At 49.7% G+C, this 22,812-nt stretch overlaps 2 protein-coding genes across 4 annotated transcripts in view; one reads left to right on the forward strand and one right to left on the reverse strand.

Moving 5' to 3' along the window:
• The window catches only part of KIAA0141 (KIAA0141 ortholog), a 22,130-nt gene extending 18,019 nt beyond the window's left edge, over nt 1-4,111 (forward strand). The window contains exons 12-13 of one of the 2 annotated variants that reach the window (XM_011939719.1): nt 600-839; nt 1,582-4,111. In XM_011939719.1, the coding sequence (XP_011795109.1) occupies nt 600-838 (239 nt within the window). In that variant the 3' untranslated portion in view covers nt 839; nt 1,582-4,111. The remainder of the gene's footprint in view (nt 1-599; nt 840-1,581) is intronic. The other variant, XM_011939720.1, reaches the window with a different exon arrangement.
• A 1,567-nt stretch (nt 4,112-5,678) lies between these two features.
• PCDH12 (protocadherin 12) overlaps nt 5,679-22,812 on the reverse strand; it is a 28,569-nt gene continuing 11,435 nt past the window's right edge. The window contains exons 1-4 of one of the 2 annotated variants that reach the window (XM_011939726.1): nt 17,709-21,794; nt 13,935-14,032; nt 11,850-12,001; nt 5,679-7,922 (exon numbers count right to left, since the gene is read on the reverse strand). In XM_011939726.1, coding sequence (XP_011795116.1) covers nt 7,498-7,922; nt 11,850-12,001; nt 13,935-14,032; nt 17,709-20,588 — 3,555 coding nt within the window. In that variant the 5' untranslated portion in view covers nt 20,589-21,794 and the 3' untranslated portion in view covers nt 5,679-7,497. Of the gene's footprint in view, nt 7,923-11,849; nt 12,002-13,934; nt 14,033-17,708; nt 21,795-22,812 lie in introns of those variants that run through there. The other variant, XM_011939727.1, reaches the window with a different exon arrangement.

The raw sequence follows: 22,812 nt of genomic DNA on the forward strand, positions 1-22,812 counted from the left end.
TCAAGTGATTCTCCTGCCTCAGTGTCCCGAGTAGCTGGGATTACAGGCACCCACCACAATACCCGGCTAATTTTTTGTATTTTTAGTAGAAACGGGGTTTCACCATGTTGGCCAGGCTGGTTTCAAACTCCTGACCTCAGGCGATCCACCCATCTTGGCCTCCCACAGTGCTGGGATTACAGGTGTGAGCCACTGTGCCCAGTCAAACCTGAGTTTTAACCCCCACTGTCACTGAACTTGGACTCCATGGGTTTGTGCCTCAGTTTCTTCACCTCTAAAAATGAAGGTAATGGTAGCACCTAACTCATTAGGTTGTCATAAGGGTTAAATGAGTTGACTCTAAGGGACTTAGCACAGGCTGACAGCACAGTAGGTATTGAACAAGTGGTAGCTGCTCTGATGATTTTGTAGGAGAGACAATATCCCAAGGTTGCCTGAATTACCCTTCTAGGGCTCTGAGAGCCCTGCTCACTCATGAGTCACTGGGGTTGGGAGTTAACAATGCCTGGGGAACCAAGTCCTTGAAGAAGTGCTGGCTCCAAAGTCGGAGTCCAAGAATGTACAGCATGAGTAAGAGTTGCTCTCACCTCTTCTTGTAGCCCCAGGGCCCAGCGACCTGACAGTTACAGGACTGAAGTCTTTCTCCAGCCCCTCCCTGTGCAGCTTGAACACCGTGCTAGCAGGAACCTCACGCCTACCACATGCCTCAAGCACAGGGAACCTTGGCCTCCTCTGCAGAAGTGGGCATCTCGGAGCCAGCCTGGAGTCTTCCAGCAGGACTATCCTCCCACCCCCCTACCCACCGGAAGGGCGTGTTGTAAGACTAGGTTTTGGCTGAGGTGAGATAAAACATACTCAGTGGTGCCTCTTAGGGTCCAGCGGGAGCGGGAGGCTGGATAACAAAGCATCAGTAACCCTTTCCAGGTAGAAATTACAGCGGGAGTTCAGGTTCCCAAGCAGTTTCACGTACATGGCTAGTAAGTGACTGATCTTCCCCCTACTTGGTAGCCTCACAGATGAGCCTTGGATGTATCCACAGTCATTTCTGGTCTGTGCACCAAAGGATGCATTCAGTGACCTATGAAAAGCCCTACTGAAGAGTCTAGAGACCCTTGTGCTCACCTTAGCCTTTGTCTTTGAGCAAATAACTTACCTTCTGCCTTCCTATGCCTTAGTTTTCTCACACTTAATCCTGTACTGCTGTTTACCAGTGCCTGATGTGTGTATCCCTAGTTCACAAGAAGATTTTAGGTGGTATTCAAATTAATATTTTCTATTTCAGTAGTTACATATTTAATGTATAATATAAAAATATGACTAGCATATTGACCTGTAGTTTGACAGATGTTCTGTCTAGGATAAAGCTAACTGTAAAAAAAAAAGTGAATCAGTTTAAAGAAAAACGTAACGTAAAAGGGGGCACAGGTGCAGAGAGGTAGCAAAAATCATAGGGGCGGTTTCGTGAATGGCTGGCACTTAGAAAACACTGAATTAGGCCATCCTCAAGACTAGCTCCACCATTCACCTCTATTCATCCCCCATGGGCTCATAATCATTTTCATTTCACCTTTGATTTGGAAGGAAGAAGTTTCTTGCCCAAATGCCTGGATGTGTCTGCTTGACTTTCAGAACTTCTCACCTCAGCCCTAAAGATGGAGCCTGTGGGTTCTCAGAGAGATATCACAACTTGAGTCCCGAAGAAGAGGCCAGTTACCCACCCACCTTCCCCCAAACCCTAAGCACCTGCGCCAGTACAGTCAAGAAGAGGAAAGTATATGAAGACCCAGGTCTGGCTCTGCCACTTGCCTGGCCATGTCACCTTGAAGCAGTGATCTGACTCTCTATATTGCTTCCTTAGTTGTATACCAAAGGCAATGGTGTCTGCCCTCCTACCTTACAAGACAAATGCAAGGGCATTTCACCACAGAGAGGACCTTTGTGCTCACTTTGGCCCGGGAGGCAATGATGCTCATGGTTGCATGACTTTATGAATCGCTGGGCCAGGATGAGGACCTGGGCGTCCTGACTCCTGGCCCAGGGTTCTTGTCCATCAGTTCAGACTGCAATTTTATGTGAAAGCATTATGACTGTCCTAGTCATGGGAGAGTAAATGTAGATTGAATACTAGGGGTCCTAGAGCTGGAGAGTGTGATTTTGAGGTCCCCGTTTGGGAAACGTGTGCCAGAAATGTCTAGGTGTTTAATAAAACAGATATGGGATTATATCATCACTCTTGCCCTTGAGTATGTTGGGAAGAGCCAGGGAGATGGGCAGGGGGAGCTGAAAGCTGAGGCTCCGTCCTCATCTCTAAACTCTCCATTAACCAATTTAAAGGATCTTAAAAGCTTCTCCAAGAGAGAGACGTAGGGAAAAAAAAGATTTCTGAGTCAACGCTAATGAGTCCAATTACTGAGTTTGTGAATAGCTATTCCCTGGCTTCTGGATGTTCGCCCAAGTTGAATAGCATAGATGTGGTTGAGGGTGGGGGCTGGGAGGGATAGAGGACCCACTCCTCATAATCCCATGACTGTTTGAGTGGAGACCAACCAGCTTGGCCAATTCAAAGGCAAGAAGATTTGAGCGGGGAAAGTTGTCCACGTTTCCCTCTCTGCTTCCCACCCCACCTCTCCCAACTTCTAAGTGGTCCTGCCACACTTTCTTTCCTAGCACCTCCCTTTCACCTGGGGAGCCCAAGTGTCCTCTAGCTCCAGCTTCTCGCCTGCTCCCTGCCTCCTTTTCAGGGCTTCTCTGCACACTGGCTCACCGCTATTGGACCCTGCACATTGCCACCTTCCACAGATGGCACTCCTTGGGAGCAGGGATCTTGTTTTTGTATTCCAGTGTCCCCAGCACTCAGCGCAGGGCCCCCCGTGCAGGGTAGGAAACCTGAGGTTTCAAACTCAGAGTTTTAAGCTGTGCAGTGCACCAAGCTCTCTGCCAAAAAACAAACAAAAAAAGGTTTCTGTGGTTAAATAAGTTTGGGAAACGCTGCACCAGACGTCCCCTTTTTATAGATTCACAATATACATCAGCATATTTGAGGTTCCAAGAAGTCCTCCAGTAAAGAACTCGGTTAACCCAATGTTTTCCCTCACTGAGTTGAGCCCAGAGCCTGTTTCCCTACAGATTGCTTTTGAGCCTTCCTGGGGCACCCTCTGCATGAAATGTCACTGTGTGCCCTCCCTGTGGAGCCCCACTCCCCAGCCTCCTCCCCTCTGTGGTCATTTTGGATTTTCTAACTACTTCCTTGCAGCCGTAGCCGGGGCCAAGGGCTGGTTCACAGTCTGGACACTCGGTGTCCTGTGGTGAAGGCCAGATGCAGCCCTCCCGGAATGGCTTTCCCTCCCACTCAGTCACTACTGAGCTAAATACTGATTCAATTTGGGGTACCATAGGTTGGGGGTAGGATATTTTTAAACTCTCCAACTTAAAAAGGAAGGGCCTCTCCTGTGGAAAGAGGATGGCAGAGTTGTGAGAAAGGTGTTGTCAAGGGACCAAAAATCCCTGGCTGTTAGTCACTGCGGTCTTGATCCAGCACCAGGGGGATGGGCCTCATTGGCAGAGCTGGGGACTGCTGTGCTTCTGCCATTAAAATTCTGTTATTAATGACTCATCATCAGTGCCCCAGAGGACGTGTGAGAGGACGAGGGGGAGGCGGCTTCCATCAGCAGGGCCAGCCTGGGTCAGGATGCTGGGTTAAAGCCTGGCGCCCTCACCAATGAGACCTCTGTGGGAAGCTCTACTGCCTCAGTTTCCCTATCCGGAGATGCTGTTTTCAGGGAGTCCTGACAGTACGATGAGAACAAGGCTATTTGGTTCACTATATCTTTAGTGCTAATATAGTGTGGGACACTCAGATGTTCAGTAAATATACATCCAACAACCCCCCGCCCCATCCGGTGCCCAGCACCAAGCCTACCCAGCACATAGTAGGTACTTGAAGTAATTTGAATGAATAATTTTAAATAACTTGAATGAATAATTCTGTATTGCCCCCCACTCACCGCCTACACACACACACACACACACACACACACACACACACACACACACGGTTCCCTGTGTTACTTCTGGCACTTAGTAATTGTTCAATAAATACAAAATGTTTGTTACATGAGTGTTTCTGATCATGTCCTACTACTTCTCCCCCATCGTACCCAAAATTTAGTAGGAGCTAGAAAATGCTTATCTATTCTCTCTAGGTACACACTATGTACCAGGCCAAGCCTCTCCCTCCTCCTGTCCTCTCTTTTGTGGGATTTGGTTCTCTCCAGAGGTTCAAGGGTAGTGGTTGCCACATCACTCTTATTTCAGCCAGAGAAGAGGCAGGGTCAATGAGCTGCCAAACTGAAGTTGGGTGACAGACAAGGCAGCTGCCTGTCAATCTCTGAGCTGCCCCCAGGCTCTGAGTGAGTACTGCATTGCACTCCTGGTGCTGGAGAACGGCTGACTATTGATTTTAAAAAAAAAAAAGTCCCTCTATGCCTCTGCTTTCCAAATTAAGACAACATTTAACTGAGTGCTTGCTGGCTCGCCTGCTCCCTCAGTCTCCCAGGGGACAGAGCCCATCTTGGTGGAAACTGTTTTGAGCATGTCCAGAGTCTCAGCTTTGACATCTTGGCTGATGTCAAGAAGTTTCTGTAACCTTCCTGTTCAGCACACTCGGTTCTGTCACCATAGACACGGTCTCACTCTGAGCCTGTTATCAGGAAAAGTGCCGGTATCAGCTCATCAGGAGGAGATACATGGTGCAGGAGAGAACACCGTTCCTCACGTACATACACCCCCATTCTGATCAAAGTTCAGAACAGGAGCAGCTCTACCCATGAGTTCTCCAGGTTCTGCAGGGAAGGCAGGGCTGAGGGCTGACCTAGAGGATTGTAGTGCTTCCTAATCTTAATTGGACCCTAAATCTCTTTGAGAATCTGATCTAAGCACCTACTTCTTTCCATAGAAAAAATGCATATCCTTCCAATTTTGCATGCAGTTCAGCAGGTTCATAGATCCTGAAGTCCAACCAAGGACGTCAGATTAAGAATCTTTGACGTATTAAAAAGACCACCATACTAAATCCCAGATCCAAATCTTGATTTGAGCAACCACTCAGTTAAATGTCATCTTAATTTGGAAAGCTCTCCCCCACAAACCTGCCAGGTGGCTTTGGGCAAGTCATCTGCCGTTTCTTTCTATATTCTTGGCTATAAAATGAAGAGTTGAAATAGATAAAGTTCAGACTCCTTATGACAATTGCCCATGTCTGTGGATGTTTAGATAGTATCTTAAAGCAATGCTGTGTAACCTTTTAAAGGTCAAAGTTTCCTTTAGAGAATCTGATGAGAATTTTGTATCTTCTGCCTAAAAAAAAAATGCCTAGACACCAAGTTTTACCTAGTATTCAGGGAGCCCAAGGAGTACAGATTTATAGCTTTTGAACTAGAATGATGCAATGGTCCCATGTGTCTAGTGATCCAGTTGCCACCTATAATTCCAGCTTCCTCAGGTCACCTCCCCATGCCCACTGTCTTCTCTCTACCCTCCCAACATCTGCTCAGCACTGAAAATCTGCTGGTAACTGGGAGGTCACCATGGTCTACTCTAGTACTGTGGTTCTCAGACTTTGCTTTTGCATAACAGAATCATTTTTTCTAATGAAGTCCTACCTGTAGCTCCAATATGGATAAAAGGGGCCTCTGAAGCATTTACTGACACATTTATTCATTCATATGTCCATTCAACAGGTATTCACCAAGTGTTGCTTTGTGGCAGGCACCTGGCTGGTCAGGCTGGAGACCCTTGCCTGCCTGCTTGGTTTCCCCCAGCTTCTCTCACTGGCCCACAGAACCCAACAGTTCTGTGATCCAGCCTGAAAATCACAGATTCTGTAAGGAGATCACTCTGGCCTAGAGTGAGGTGAGGAGAAACCCAGAGACTCTGCCCCGGAAACTCATAACTTTGGGGAGCCTCATTTTCTTCATCTGTAAAATGGAATAATGGAATAATGACAGCACACTGTATTCCAAGTATGTATGAGGCCTATTATCCCTAGTTGGGGGTATGATTGGCCCATTCCTGTGAACAGTGAACATGAGCACTGAGCTCCAAGAAAGGACAAAAAGAGAAGCAGATAGAGGAACTTTTGCCTGCAGCGTCCAGGAGAGACCCACGCTATTTAGAAGCTAGCTGATTGACTGCTCGGAAATTTCCAAGAAAATTACAAAGCTGAACCTTGGGAAAATATCTGCTATTTCTTCCCTCCTCCATCCCCTGGAAGGCTGGCTGCTGTCAGTGCGGATCTCATAGACCCAGTTCACACGGCGTCCTCCGGGATTCACAAGTCTAAACCTGCAATAACAGAGGAAGGTTTACCCGCAAATGGGGTCCAGAAAGATGACATCTGCACTTGAAGAGCTACTTGCTCGGAAAGAACAGGGGCCTGTATCAGTTCAGATCCAAGTTCCTTTCGCCTTGTGCCTGGAAATGTAGAGGGGTGCAGGCCTGCATGACTTTGGAAATGTTCCTTTCAACAGTGTTTCCCGAGGGAGCTCTGTCGGGCAAGTTCACTGCTGCCAACAGCTCACCTCCAGGGCCTTTCCTTCTCCTCTTCTTGGTTGGCAGGCTGGTGTCAAGGTTGAAGGCCTGGGTTTTGGTGTTGGGCCAGCCTGGGTCCACATCCTGGCTCTGGCTGTACTCCCTGCTTGATCTTGGGAAAGCCACTTGACCTCTCCAAGCCCCATATCAATGTCTGTGAAATGGGGTTAATAATACCTCCCTCCAGGATTGTTGGAAAATCAAATTAAATCCTATTGTAAAGCCTGGTGCCTGGCTCATGTAAATGCTTTATAAATAGTTGTGCTTTCTTAGCTCTAATTTTGCAGCTGAGAAGCAGATTAGTTGGTAACATAGTGGTAGGGGAACGGGGTTAAGAGCACACGTGTCTGCTATTTGTGTACCTGTCACTGTGTACCAAGGTGCCCTACGCCTGTCCAGGCCCAGTGTGACAGTCTTGCCAGGGATTGGATGACAAAGAACCGTCACTCTATTACTCTTCCCTTCTCCCTCTTGACAGGTACAAACAGGAGAATGAATCACTGCTTTTCCTTTATTGGTAGATCAGAGAGCATTTCCTGGCACCCCCAGGGTACAGCCCCCTGACTCCTGCTACCCAAGAAGGCCATCCTTTCCTGCTTGTGATACTCCGTGGCATCTGTTCTGCCAGAGGACTGACCCTTTGTGCTCTACATATGTTTTGCCAGCAAACACTTATCTCAGCCACAAACTGTCCCTGTCCTCCAAAAGACTCAGAGCCGCTTACAAGGGGCTGCTTTGGTCAGTCAGGTGTTAGTCCTGGAGCTCCTGCCTCCTCTGTGGGGGTAGCATCAGTCACCCTGAAGTTCTCAGGCCACCACTAGCTAGTGAGTTACAAGATTTTAGAAACCAGCTCATGTCCCCAGATCCTCAGGCCCCTGATTCTTGGATCCAGAGGCATCCGAGGTATGTTCACAGGCACCTGCCACTGCTGCTGCTGCCCCTGCTCCTGCCCTCAGTCCCCGTCTTTCCACCTGGGTCGCCCTGCACTTTCATGCCTGAGGCCGCACTGGTGGCCAAGTCTAGACTGAGGGTCCTCCCGCAGACCGAGAGCCGCCGCAGTGCCTCAGAGGCGGCCTCCACGGGCATGCTGGAGCGCTGTTCCAGCAGCATTTCCAATAGTGAGCTCATCTCTGAGACAAAGGTGCTGGCCAGCCTCGTGCCTGTTGGGCTCAGCTCTGGTGCCTCTGCCTTGCCGAACGTCTGGAAGGTCCTCGGCTCCTCCGTGGCTGCAGCATCCGGGGAGATCACATTGTCACGGTAGTTGGTGGTGAGGGGCAAAGAGAGTCTCGCCATCCAGGCCGGGTCAGGGGCGCTCAGCCGGTCCAGGGCCAGACCTGTGTGGGGAGGAGGGGACACAGTGAGGGCCAGGCTCCGGGAAGGGCCAGGCGGGTGAGGGTGGGGCAATGGGTAGGGCAAGGGCAGTGGACAAAGGAGGGAAGGGAAATGGCAGGGGACAGACAGAGTGGCCAGACGGTGACAGGAAGGAAGAGGCCCTGACAGGGAAGCTCCCTGGGTAGGAAGGCAGTCGACTGACACACCCGGGCGAACCGAGTGGGGAAGCAGGAGGAGGAAAAGGCCTAGAAGCAGGAATTTGCCTTTTTCTAAAGAATTTCCCAATCTGGGCTGTGGTGTGTTTCCAGTCTCAGTGTCTTCTATATTTTATCCAGGATTTTTACTCCTCAGGGCACCTTCTCCCCTCAGGGCTCCACTAGCTGAGGATGGAGGGAAAATCCCTTTTCTTAGCCGATGCTGGAGTTCCTGACTTGGCGCTGCCTTTTGTTCCCATCCGTAATAATAGGGACCACATATTAGGTACTTATGTGATGAACAATTTACATAATTATTTCATTTAACTTCCACACAAACCTTTGAGGTCAAGAGTATTATTCCTATTTGGTGGATGAGGAAACTGAAGCTGAAAGAAGTTAAGTCACACATCTGCTAGGCAACAAACCTCAATTTGATGCCAGGTCTGATGACTTTGAAGCCTCCCTATGATGGCACCACCCTACCCTCTCTCTGAAGAGCTGGCCCTTCGTCCCTCTGGATACTCCAGGTGCCCAGCTGGGGCCTCTGGAATTTCCAGGCCACCTAAGTAAGCTCTGCACTGTTACCACCTGGCCCCCGATCCTCAAATCCTCCTCAACATCTTCTCTCAAGCTGCCGGAAACCCTGGCCTAGAGTCAGGCTGGGGAGGGGCTGCCTGTCCAAGGGCAGTCCCAGGAGAGGGACTGGGGTAGTGGTGGTGGCAAGTCAGCCTGGTGGCTGGGAATTCGAAAAACTGGCCCCACATTTGCAATGCCACAGTCACACTTCTTTTCCCATCCCTTCAACAGAAAATCCTGTTTCAAGAAACCAGTCCCAGGCCTGGTGGTAGAGACCAAGCCAGAGGAAAGAAACTATAAGTCTTTTCTTTTTTTTTTTTTTTTTTGAGGCGGAGTCTCGCTCTGCCGCCCGGGCTGGAGTGCAGTGGCCGGATCTCAGCTCACTGCAAGCTCCGCCTCCCGGGTTCCCGCCATTCTCCTGCCTCAGCCTCCCGAACAGCTGGGACTACAGGCGCCCACCACGTCGCCCGGCTAGTTTTTTGTATTTTTTTAGTAGAGACGGGGTTTCACCGTGTTCGCCAGGATGGTCTCGATCTCCTGACCTCGTGATCCGCCCGTCTCGGCCTCCCAAAGTGCTGGGATTACAGGCTTGAGCCACCGCGCCCGGCCGAAACTGTAAGTCTTATAGTTAAGAAACAGTGTCTTTAAAAAAATTTTTTTTAAAAAAAGCACAACATCTACTTAACATTTATCTAATGTTTGCCTAAGGTGAGTTACTTTAAAATCTGTGCACAGAATAAAAGACTGGAAGGAGATATGTCAAAATGTTAACTGAAATTACCTCTGGGCAAAAGCAATCCATTCTCTTTTTGTTTATCTGTGTTTTTCTGTATTAACCAAATACTACTTATGTAATTTGAAAAAGTTATTCTGAAGTATGGGTAGTCATTTTTTGTACTGATAAATGAATCTCTGTCTTGCATTCTGGACTATGCAGGTTGTGAGACAGTGTTGGGCTCCTGCGCTCCTGCCCTACAGGATCCTTGGGTTTAGCCCCATGCCTGGGACTTCGTGAATGTTTGTTGAATGACTGAATGAACATAAATATTAACCTTCAACATCTGGGAAATGCAAACCTTAGTTCCTTGAGACTCCGAAGCTATAAGGTTGGATGGAACTCTTGGTGTTGTAGAATCAGGCCTTTCCTTGTACACGGATCAGAGAGCTTCAGAAGGAGTGAAGCTTGGAATGAGAAAATCGCTGGGGCGTATGAGAACAGCTGAAAAGTGATGCTGAATTCACCTAGCATTACCCACCAGTTCTAGCCGCAGGTGGGCGCTGGGCCAAGCCGGGTTTGATTTCCCAGCTTTGCCGCTTAGGGGCAGTGTGTGTGACTTTGGGAAGATGGCTTAACCTCTCTAAGCTCCCGTTTCCTCTTAGGAAGTGGTGAGACAGTAGTACTTATCTTGTGGAGTTGTTGTGAGGTTCGATGAGTTCATGCAACCAGTAAAACATTATCATGGTCACATTCTCAAGTGGGGCAATCTGAATCTGAAGCAGCAAATCTGAAGCAATCTGAAGCAGCAAGATCCCAGTCTCCCCATGGCAGTCCAGCCTATGAGCGGCAAACGCTTTTCTGCGCCTCCTCTTTCCTTACCCCCCACTCCTTACAGTGCTCCTGTATTCAGTACCCTTTGTGCTATGGGCAAGCAGGACCGTGTGGGAACTGACCCCACGGGTTCCAGCCAGAGCTGATGAATAGAGATAGAATCCAAAGCTATATCCCCCAGCCATACGTAGCTATTGAGCACTTGAAATGTGGCCGATATGGTAGAAGAACTGAATATTTCATTTTATTTAATTTTAATTCATTTAAAGTTAAATAGCCACATGTGGCTAGTGACTACCACATTGAACAACACAGCTCTAAAATTTAGAGCCACACTGCTTGTGTTAATAACTATCCATGAGCTGCTCAACCTTGGGCAAATTATTAAACATCCCTGACCCTCACATTTTTCCTTTATGAAGTGGGGATAATGAATAGTCCCTATCTCATAAGATTTTCTCATGAGGTACTTAGAACAGGGCCTAGCACATAGAAAGTGCCCAATAAGCATTAGCAATATTTTTTTAACCAGGGAGAGAAGTCCCTGCTGTGCCTTCAGTGTGTCTGCAGCCAGATGGAGCACATGAGAATCAGTGTTAACTACATAGATAGAAAACCACAGCACAGGGATAGTCTGCCGTGGGGTGTGTTACTAAAGAAGGCTGACCAATGTCCGTAGCAGGGGCAGGGGGCGCTAGCAGATTCTTGAATTCAAATTCACATTATGTATTTATTGTCAAAGCTAATTGTTTCTCTGCAAAATTCTTTTTGTTTTAATTGCAATTGTTAGCATGTTAAAGAGTTGACCTGGTTCCCAGGGCGTAAGGGTATTGAAAAACACCAGACAAAAATGAGTGGTAAGAAGTCCATAGAGGACAGGCTGACTCAGGGTTTGGCTCCCCTTCGATCACTGGTGAGCTGGGTGACTCTGGGACGGCTACTTGATTTTTTTGAGCCTCGGTGTGCTCATCTGTAAATTCGAGGTAATAATTACCTACTTGAGGGGACTAGCTAGAGGCTTAAACGAGATCATGTACATAAGATGCTTCCCCAGTGCCTGGCATGTTCACTATTCTTACAATGATTTTTAAAATGAATAATCAAAGTAGGCCGGGTGCCTACTTTGGTTTTGATTACAGGTGGCTCATGCCTCTAACGCCAGCACTTTGGGAGGCCGAGGTGGGCGGATTGCTTGAGCCCAGGAGTTGGAGACCAGCCTGGCAACATGTGAATCCCTGTCCCTACAAAAAAAAAAAATCAAAAATTAGCGAGATGTGGTGGTGCTCACCTGTAGTCCCAGCTACTTGGGAGGCCAAGGTGGGAGGATCACCTGAGCCCAGGAGGTCAATGCTGCAGTGAGCTGTGATCACCCTGTGATCACGCCACTCTACTCCAGCCTGGGTGACAAAGCAAGACCCTGTCTAAAAAAAAAAAATCAAAGTAGAACCCAGTCTTCAAAATACTTTCTGAGGCTGCAAGGGTGAAAGGGAAGTTAAATGTTGCTGATGCTCCTCCACAGAAACAGAATGGCTTTTCCCTGCAGTGGATTGGAGTAGAGCTCTGAAGCCTGGACACCATGGGGCAAGGTGGCTCTAGGGGGTCCCTACCTGTGCAGGGGTCCAGCAGACTTGACAGCTCTTCTTCTAGCAGTTGCTTCACAGAGAGGTCCTCTTCAGGATCCAAAGACCCTTCTTCCTGTTCTGGGTCTGTCTGGCCTCCAGCCCTCGCACTTGGGCCGTCTGTGTCTGGGATTGCACTCCTACAAAAGAAACCAACCAGTCCATGGGTAAGGACATTCCTATATAGATTCATTCATTCATGCCCATTTATGTTTGCATTCATTTACTCGTATAGGGAACTGGATACACAGCCTGGCCTCTGCAGTCAGACCAACCTGGATCATGTGATTCCAACCCTCCTCTTACTCTGTTTCCTCATCTGTAAAATGGGAGTAATAAATAACACCCATCTCACAGGGTATTGTGAGGGTAAAATGAGACGTTGTAGGTAAAGGAGCCTACCACAGAGCCTGGCACATTGTAAGCACTCAGCAGACAGAAGTGAAGATGAGTTCATTGATATCATTCTTGTTGCCCCTCCCATGCCTAGGTATTTCCTGGCACACAGGAGGGGTTTAGTAAACCTCAGTGGAGCCAGTGCAGCCGTCCATCCATCCATAGGAGAAGAGCTCCAGCAAGGCTGGGATTTTTGCCTGTCTCATTCCCTGCTCCCTCAATGATGCTCAGAACAGGGCGTGGCACACAGTGGGTGCTGAATCAACACTTAATGAGTGACTGAACATTCCTTCCTTCCTACTTTAGGCCAAATCCTAGGCCAGAAGAACAGACCTATGGAGGGTGCAGCTGGAGTGAGGCAGCCTAAAGCTGCTCAGAATCTGCTACCTGCATCCCAGTCTCCTGCTGTCTCCATCCTGGCCCCTGTCTCCCATGGACACTTGGGGACAGGCCTGGACCCTCATCCCAGCAGGTGGAAAGGCTCCTGAGGGGTTTTAAGGCGTAGGAGTCCTTTCTGTTTGTTTGAGGTTTTTTCCCCCTGTAGCCATTTCTGCTGCTGTGAAGAAATGAGCAGGGAGGTGGCAAGTGTGTGGGTAATAATGACAACTAATGTTTATTGAGCCGTGAGTCTGAGTCAGGCCTCATGTGATGCAAGGTCCATGCACCATCTCATTCAAACCTTCCACACCTGTAAAGGGTTCTCTTTAATCACCCCATTGTACAAATGAGAAAACCAAGACTTGTGAAGATTTTGCAGGTTCCCAAGGTCCCCGTAGATGAAGAGACAAAGCAAGAATTCAAATCCAGGCCAGTGTGACTCGAGTGTGTGGACTCACCCCTGCTGTACACTACCTCTTACCATCCTTGTAAAAAGAAGCTGTAAGTTGTCAGGGCAAGAGCACTGATGCAGGAGTCAGGAACTCTGAGAGCTGGTCCCAGCTTTGCCACTCACTTGTTACTTGACCTTTAGCAAAATTGCTTCAAGGGGAAAGGAGTTAGCATTGTGCGTGCACCTACTATGCATCAGTCCTGGGCTATGGGCTTAGAATACAGTTGATTATGAAATTCTCACCCCATTACCACAAGGGAAATGGGATGGCTTCTATTTTACAGATGGGGAAACCAAGGTCCTGAGAGATTATCTCACTTGCTTAAGTTTACATAGCTGGTTTGAATCAAACTATTCAGAGCCTCAGTTTATCCATCCATAACAAGAAGTTGGATTTGATGTTCTCTTAAGGGCTCTTCAATTCTAGGATTGCCCAAAGGGACACGCCCACATATCCATGTCTTTAGTGGGGAGCCTTCATATTACGTTTATGGGCCAAGAGAAAGAGAGGTGACAGTTACAGATATAAAGGCAATTTACAGCACCTCTGTAATCAGGGGACAAATTGAGCCTCAGGGATGAAGTCATTTCCTTGGTGACTACTGTATTGATAGTATTTATTAATACAGCTTGATAGTCCTACAGGACTTCTAGGTCGTGTAAATACTATCAATACAGGCACCCCATGACCAAGCCTCCCAGGGTGGGAGGATGGATGCTGTCTGCTGCACCCTCCCAGGGGACCCGTGTCTGGGATGGGCTCACCCTTCCTCACTCAAAGAGGCTGCAGAGATGAGGGGCAGCCAGTAGGGGCCATGAGATGCCTGCGGGGGCTACGTGCTGCTTACCTGCTGCCTCCTGGCTTGGCCAAGTACTTATTTCCTCGGTGGTTTGGTTTGGGCTGGAATTGGCCCTGATGCAGCAAGGACAGCAGCTGGGAGATTTGCTACAAGACAGGAAAAATCTGTTGACTCCACACAATTCCGACCCAGCACACTTCCTCGCCGGATGTTTCCCTCAATGCCGGTGCTTTCTTTTTATAGTCTTTCCTCTGGCTTCACATGTTTGCCTGATCAGATGGGGGATGGTGCCCAGTGACAGAGACAGGGACCTGGGTGGGCAGGTCCCCTGCTCTGTCATGTCACCCCAGGACCTGAGTGTCTGAAGGAGAGCAAGAGGACCCTCTGGGCCCATCCCCTCACACTCATTCCTCCGAGTGTCCTGCGCCTGGTGGACTCTGAGAGATAGGGGTGAAAAAGGCATTTCCTGACCATCAATTTGTTGTTCCTTTGATGAAGATTATCTTAAAGAGTTATGTTCCCCTTTAGCAGTATTTGGACATTTGGCCGATTTTTGTGGACCACATGGAAGACTATGTTGTAGAGAAGGCAAAATGGTGTAATTAAATTATTCATTTATTCATCTTTTCATTCATTCATTCAACAGGTACTTAATAAGTGCCAGGCAGGGTGGTTGCAATGGGAGTAAGAAGGAGAAGGAGGCTGGGCGCGGTGGCTCAAGCCTGTAATCCCAGCACTTTGGGAGGCCGAGACGGGCGGATCATGAGGTCAGGAGATCGAGACTATCCTGGCTAGGATGGTGAAACCCCGTCTCTACTAAAAAATACAAAAAACTAGTCGGGCGAGGTGGCGGGCGCCTGTAGTCCCAGCTACACGGGAGGCTGAGGCAGGAGAATGGCGTAAACCCGGGAGGCGGAGCTTGCAGTGAGCTGAGATCCGGCCACTGCACTCCAGCCCGGGCGACAGACCTAGACTCCGTCTCAAAAAAAATAAAAAAAAAAAAAAAAAGAAGGAGAAGGAGACCCAGCTGCTGCCCTCAGCATGGTCATATCTGTCAGGAGGTGAAGGTTGCAGGCAGCCCCACAGGGAGTGGGGGCGCAGCGAAGAGTGGTTACCACAGGGGTTGCCTCTGGGCGTAGGGAAAGAGTGGGGGCTCTGTGGGAGCGGAGGAAGGCCCCTAACCCAACTTGGAGGAGGGAGGAAGCAGGGGGGTGGTGCTGGATTAAGTTAATTCATTCATTTCAACAGATGTTACTGAGTTCATACTACATGCCAGGCACCTCTGCTGAGACCCAAAGGCTCCATAGGAGTTTGGCAAGTGGAAAGAGAATGAGGGTCTGGGCAAGGGGTGATGGTGAGAGGTGGGTGGTTTCTGCCAGAAGCACTGCACACTGAAAGGCTGGAAGAGAAGGTAGAGTTTCAGAAAGATTGGAGAATGGAGCAGGGGATGGGTGAGCTATCAGGGCCAGACCCTATAGACCATCGGGAGGGAGAGGCAACAGATCAAGTCCTGGGAGGCAGAGTTCTAGTTCAAGGCCATTTGTAGCTTATTGTATAGTGTTAGGCTTTTAGACCTCCTCAGACCTCAGTTTCCTCATCTCTAATGGGGGCTAGAAATACCCATACAGCCTTCTTCTCAGTGTTGTCAAATTAAATGGTTTGAAAAAGTTAAAAATCCTCTGCAAAAGCAAGGAGTTTGGACTGTTATTCCTAGAAACACTGCTTCAACCTCCTGGGTCCACCCCCATTCCTCCCTTAGGAGGTCCACCGTGCCCTCGGTGCAGCTTGAGGTAGGAGGTGTCAACCTCAGAGGAGAGTTGGAAGAGGAGATGGCCAGGACTGGGGTTTCACTGTGTCTTGGGAGACTCAGGGTCTCATTGCCTGCCTCAGGGAAGATCCCACCTCCCAGCCCAGGCCCAGAAGCCCTCCTAAGATACCTGCCACCTTTGCTCAAGTGACAGCTGGCATTTCATGACATGACTCCCTACATGCCAATCCCTATGCTGAGCACTGTCATTCAGGGTCACTTCACAGTTACAGCCCAGATTCAAATCAGTCAGACTCAGGTTCAAATCCTAAATATGCCCCTGCCCCAGTTCCCATCAGTGTGGCCTTGAGGAATTACTTAAGCATTCTGAGCCTCAGTTTCCTCAACAGTAAAAAAAAGTGAATTTTAATGAGACCCAGATCATATGGTGGGTTATGAGGATTAAATGAGCTTATTAATAGATCCCATGATAAACAATGATTGTCCAGTGTCATATAATCTCACTTAATTCTTACAACAGCCTAAGGGAAGAGATACCATTATGGCCATTTTGCAGAGGTGGAATTGGAGGCTCATAGGGGCTACACAGAAATTACTGGGAGGGCTGGAATTTAAACTCAGATCTGACTCTGTGCTGCTGGAAAGATATGAGCATTGGGCAAGCAGCCTCAAGTTGATCCCAAATGGGCACCTTTCTTTCTATCACCTCAGCAGGGCCACCCACAGTGCCTATTCTCTGTTGTCCTGTCTACCAGCAGCCAGCACAGTGTTCAGCACAGAGTTTATCCAAAAAGCACCTGATAAATGGATGGATGAATGGAAAGATAAATTAGTGGTTGGCTCTGGCAACCTCTGGGTCTGTACCGATTCCAGGGCAAGATTCCTAAGAGAACAGCTGGGCCATCTCCAGGTGGCTTCCTGAGGAGGGAGTAAGGGAAGGAAACTGTGTTTTGCTTCACAGGAAACATGAACTGATGGCCTGGCCAAACAGAGGTGTGCCTTGGGCAGGCACAGTGAAAATATCCGAGGTTCACAGAAGCAGACATGGGTGTGAGATCAGGCATCATCTCTGAAAAGGTTTCCACACTTGTGTCTAGAAAATCCCAGGTCCTTAGACATTTTGTCACTCATCATCCCATTTAGACTCTAAGGAGGCAGACACAGGGTAAGTTTGGTCTCATAATCCCCATTTTATAGATGAGGAAAATGAGGCTCAGATGTTGAAGGAGGTGTACAAGGTTGTCCAGCTCCTAAGTGACTGTGTTGAAATTTGAACCCCAATCTGCCTAACTGCAAAGTTCTAAGGTTATTTCCACTGCCCCATCCTGCAGGCCCAGCCAGAAAGCTCTGGGGTCTCAGACAAATTATTTGCTGCACCTGGGTTTGGGTGCAATGATGCCTATGCTGGCCTTCTTCATAGGGAGGTTGCCCAGATGAGATGAGGGCAGGCAGAGAGTGGAGATAGAGAAGTGCTTTGAGGAAGTAATAGCAATACTTTGCTGAGTACTGACTACATGTCAGATGGACGCCGTTCTACAGGCATTAAGAGCATTCACTCATTTTATCTTCAAGCAAACTTAGAAGATGGGTGCTGTTAACACAGACATCTTTCAACAGAGAGGTTAACTTCCCCTGTGGTTCAGAGCTAGGAAGAAGTGGAGCTAGGATTTGAACCCAGGCAACCTTGCCCAAAGATTATACTCTTAGTCAGTACCTTTGCTGTGTGTCTACTTGTGAGGCACCATAAATGCCTTGTAGAAATTAATTGATCAAATCCTCTGGACAACTGTATGAGGTAGATACTCTTATTATCATTTCTGATTTACAGATAAGACAACTAAGGCCCAGAGACAGTAAGGAATTTGCCTAGGATCACACAGCTAAGTTCAGCCAGTCACAAAGCTGTGCCCTGAACCACTGCTATCCAAAGCATCAAAAAGTACCAGGTGAGCCTAAGGAAGAAACATGAGGACTGTGCAGGTTATGGGGGTGTCTGATACTGTTTCTGGTGGTCCAGGAGTGACCAGAGAAAGAGCTGCCCATGCCCCAGGTACCTGAACAGGAGGAGAATCCACAGTGAGCTCCTCCACGGGGTTCCGCTCGGCGAAGGCAGCCACAGACAGCCGGACCAGACTCCGCAGGATCTGACGGGGCCCTAATTCTTTCTCAGGGGACACTTTGCCATTGAGATGTCGCTGCCGTCTCAGGGTTGCAGAGGAGGCTGGTGGGCTCTGTGGGGCCTCCTCACTGCCCTGGTCTCCAGTCAGCCTCCCTGTGGGGCTGCCTGCAACTTTCGGAGGCCTGGAACGTGGTTGGCCTGTGGCAGGCTGGGGCTCGGGAAGGTTCAGGTTCTCCCGGGAGGCGTTCCTCTGCCTGGCATGGTTGAAAAGGAGGTTGACGGTGTCTTGCAGCACCTCTCGGCTCTCTGCTGGTGCTCCCTGGTTGCCTTGATTACGTAGCGTCCTGTACAGGGTCGGGGTGAGGTGGAAGGGGGCCTGAAGGCAGGGGTCCCAGCCTGCTTCCATCATCGCCTCCTTGTCCACATCTTTGTGGGACTGCCCAACTTCACAAGGCTCACCTGCCTGACCCCTGAGCATAGGCACGAGGTGGATGTCCGCCTTCTGAATGTGTTTCTGGGGCCTCTTGGGCTGCTGGCGGTAGGTGGACTCGGCCTCCCGACAGTTGTAGGCCCTGTTGTCCTTCTTCTCTGTCCGGCAGATGGACATGAACAAAGCCAGGATCAACCCGAAGATGCCCAGCAGTACAGTCAGGCAGATCACTGTCAGCATCGACATGCTCAAGGCCCCAGGCTTGCGGGCTGAGTCCCTCAGGTGGTCAGCACTGGTGACAAACATGATCCTCAACAGGGCTCGGGTCTGTAAAGGGGGGCTTCCCTGGTCCTCTACCACTATCTCCAGCTCCCACTCACTCCCAATGAGGCTGCTGGCATTGGTGACATTGACGAACAGCTGCCCTGCATGGGGGCTGAGGATGAAGAGGTGGGCTTCATTTCCACTTCGGATGCTGTAGAGGGGCTCTCCATTTGCTCCCGAGTCTGCATCTCTTGCCACAATGGTTGTCAAAAGGAATGGCCGGGAGCTGTGAGTGGCCAGTGGAGGTGTGTCAGTGCCTGCTGGACCCAAGCCATTGGGAGTCTCGATGGGCACCAGCAGGTGGCCTGTGGAGGCGTTCACAAGCACGGAGAGGCTGGCTTTTCCATCGCTGAGCACAGGCTGGACCACCTCTGGGGCATTATCATTGGCATCCAAGAGGCTGACCCTCACAGAGACACTGGATGCAAGCATGGGTTGCCCACTGTCCTCTGCAATCACCTGGAATTCAAAGCCGGCCATCTCTTCATAGTTCAGTGACCTCTGAGCAGTGACCTCTCCTGTGTTGGAGTCAATAGCTACTAAGTGAGCAACTGGGGAATCATGGATGCGGTATGAGACTTTTCCATTAATACCCAAGTCTGCATCATGAGCCTTGATGGTAATGAGGTGAAGAGAGGGTAGGTTGTTTTCCCGTGTGGAGACTTCGTACCTGCTTTTCTCAAACACAGGTGCATTGTCGTTGATGTCACTGATTTGAATGCTGAGCTGTTTCTTGGCTGATAAGGGCTGCAGTCCTTGGTCTTGGGCTAACAGAGTGAGTGTATATTTGGGCCACTGCTCTCTGTCCAGTGTGGCATTGGTTAGCAACATGTATGTGTTGCCATTAGTTCTTTTCAGCCTGAAGTGGCCCAGCTCTTGGCTCAGCCAACAGTGGACCAAACCATTGTTTCCTGAATCCAAGTCATCTGCCATGACAAGAGCAATAAAACTGTCCTTGGGAAGAGCTTCTGACACCAGTGATGGCTGGGAGGCCCATGTGACATGGATGCTTGGGATGTTGTCATTGACGTCCAGAACCTTGATGAGAACTTTGCAATGGGCTGGGATGGGATTGGGACCCAGGTCCCTTGCCTGGACATCCACCTCATAGGCAGGGTTCTTTTCATAGTCTAGAGGTCGACGCAGAATGACCTGGCCTGTCTTGGCATCAATACTGAAGGTGTCCAGCACTTCTGGAGGCATGTGCTTACTGAGGAAGAACTCCACCTCCCCATTGGGGCCTTGGTCAGGGTCTGTGGCAGTCAGTTTTATGAGAAGAGTACCAGGGGCAGCATCTTCTTGGATTTCTAGTGCCAGTGAACTCTCAGCAAACACAGGGCTATTATCATTGGAGTCCAAGACATTGACCTTGACCAAGCTGGTGCCTGACTTGGGGGGGTTCCCGTTGTCATAGGCAGTTAACACCAGATCAAAAAATGAATGGATTTCCCTGTCCAGCTCCTTCACCACTACGAGTTCTGCGTGTTTGGTCTCATCAGGGCCCACAATGACATCCAAGGCAAAGTGCTCACTGGGAGACAGAGTGTAGGTGTGCAGGGTGTTAGGGCCTGTGTCTGGGTCAAGAGCTCTGTCCAGGGGGATCCGGGTGCGCAGAGAGGCGCTCTCAGAGATTTCCAGCTCCTGCTCGCCTTTGGGAAACCGTGGCTGGTGGTCATTGATGTCCAGCACTTGGATCTCCACGTGGATCAGAGCCAAATCCCCTGTGGCGAGCACATCAAAGGAAACCAGGCAGGGATCCCACTGTCGGCATAGCTGCTCTCGATCCAGCCGCCTACCTGTGCTGAGCAAGCCTTCCTCAGAGTCCACCTGAATGGGGAGCGCCTGAGGCAGCTGCAACACCTGGAAGGCAGCCCCAGCTTGCCTCTGCCTCTCCTCCCGGCCCAGCTCCTGGGACAGCTTCCCGATCACTGTGCCGGATGGCACTTCCTCTGACACTTGGTATTTCACCGTGAGAGTGGTCACCTCCTGACCATCCCCTAAAAGAAATAAGTAGCCACCTGGCCCCAAAAGCCCCAGCAGAAGTTGCAGAAGTTGCATCATGCTTACCACCAAGTGGGTCACATTCAGAAACTGCTAGAGTTCTTTCAAGGCTGGACAAGTCCTCCAGTGTTTCCTGGATGGCTTGATCAGCCCCGTGCTCCTTCCCCCGGATCTGCTGGCACAACCTGGTCCCATAGTTAGATGATGATGGAACAAGCAGGACCCCCAGGCAAGGCCATCTTCATCGGAAGCGATCTGAGATATCCAAACGTCGATCAAGAATTGCCAGGGTAGACCCCTACAGGGGAACTAGCTGGTCCACTTCAGCAAATGATGGACAAGAGCTGGTCTAAGAGGGACCTGACCCAGTTGAGCAGGATGTGGGACTCTGACTTCCAAACAGTTGCTAGGCTGGGGAAACAGAGAAGCAGCTTTTTCCTATGGAAACCCCACCTACAGGAAAAGGGAGGGCTGTGAGTTTCAATGCCAATTAGAGAAAGAGCATTTCCTGTGAAGCTAAGTGGCCTGCCGCTGGGGAGGATGAGGCTGCGGCTCCGGGGACAGGCCAGATGGGAAGCTGCTGTCCATGCAGCAAGGCTGCTGCTGAGGGAAAGGGAGCCTCTGCATCACCAAGTGAGCAGAAAACTTGAGCCTCCACCTGCTTGCAAGCGGACTGATGCCCCTCCCGGGCAAAGTCATATTTCCTGTTTCTCTCCCCTTCCCCAACTCTCTTTGTTCCTATCTTTTCCCCCATTGTTCCCCTCTCACGCCTGCCTTTTCCCACTCTTGTTTACCTCTCTGTCTTGACTCTGCCCTGATCACCCGTTTTTGTCTCACTGCAGCTGTGATTAACAGAGCAGCCATCAGAGCTAAACTGCCTGAGTTCAAATTCTGATTTTGCAACTTACCAGCTGTGTCATCTGGGATAAGTCACTTAACCTCTCTGGGCCTCCATTACCTCATCTGTAGAGTGGGGATGGGAGTAAGAATAGTAGCCGTTTCAGCAGGAAACTGTGAGGATTAAGCGAAATGATGCATGAAGGGCTTTGGCCTGGGCCTAGCCCCATGTCACAGGCAGTGACGTTATTGCAAGGGGTGAGTGTTGTAATCTGCACAACTTGTCACACCCTATGGCTACCTCTGGATCTTGTATTGGCCCTGGGGCAGTCCCTGCCCACACTGACCTATGAGGGTGCCCATGGTCTTGATTCCAGAAGCTGCAAGAACCCGTGTGACTTGACTTGTGTGGCTCTCCTCCTGCTTCCCTTTGGCCCCCGCCCCCCTCCAGCCTTGAAGTCCATTGTTCTCTGCATCTGGTCCAGCCTGAGTCTCTGTCTGGGGAACCCCCAGCCTCCCACTCCTCTTGGAAGCTTTTATACATTTCCCTCTCCCACACCTTCCCCTCCCTTTCATCTATGTCTTTCCCCCTTCCTCCAATTCTTCTCTCCCCAGTTCTGTTTATAAGAGTCCCGTGAAGCACAACTCCTTTGCTGAACCCAACTCTCCTTTTAGATGTTTTAAGGGATGCCCTCCCTCCCACTCACCTCCTCATAAGGTGAAATTCAGTAAGGAAGGAGGTGAATGTGCAGTTTGCTTGGGTGGGCTTTGAGGTGGCCTTACTGCTTCTCATTATGCCCTTCAATTTGCTGCCCCCAACATTCTCCCAGCCTTATACCCACTTCACGGTTGATCCCTGAGGGTTGTGAAGCATTTGAGGTGATGAGAACGAAGACCAACTTCCCTAGATGGGTGTTTGCTACTAAGCCCTTGGGGCCAGAGGTGCCATGTTTGGACCCAAGTGGCACTAGTCAGGGCTTATTGGCATGGAAGCCTGTAGCCATCAGGACTGAGGTGGCTAAGGGACAGTCACCTGCACTCCTTCCCTTTCTCTCTGGCTTTTCTTTCCTTTAACTCCATATCTCACTCGTGAGGTTTCCCAACTATTTCACTGAAACCCATTAAACCATAGCAAGTGGCCGGAATCCAGGGCTACCTAATACATCATGGTCCTGGAGACAGGCCACTCACAAGCTCTGAGACACTGCACAAGGGCCTTAACCTCTCCCAGCCTCTGTTTCCTTCTCTGAGGGCTGTCATCCATCTCACAAGGTGGGGTAAGGACTCAGCACAGGGCCTGGCTCAGAGAAAGCACTCACTCAGCACATCGGGACTATGATTTTGCCTTTTGTTATCTTCCAGGTTTTATGCCTCATATGCAAATGGCAAAGATGGCCTTGCATTTGTCCCTTCACTTTTTTCTTTGCCTCTTTGGCAGAAATCCCAT

The sequence above is a fragment of the Colobus angolensis genome, unplaced genomic scaffold (genome assembly GCF_000951035.1).
Source record: "Colobus angolensis palliatus isolate OR3802 unplaced genomic scaffold, Cang.pa_1.0 Scaffold183, whole genome shotgun sequence".
Taxonomy (NCBI): Eukaryota; Metazoa; Chordata; class Mammalia; order Primates; family Cercopithecidae; genus Colobus; species Colobus angolensis.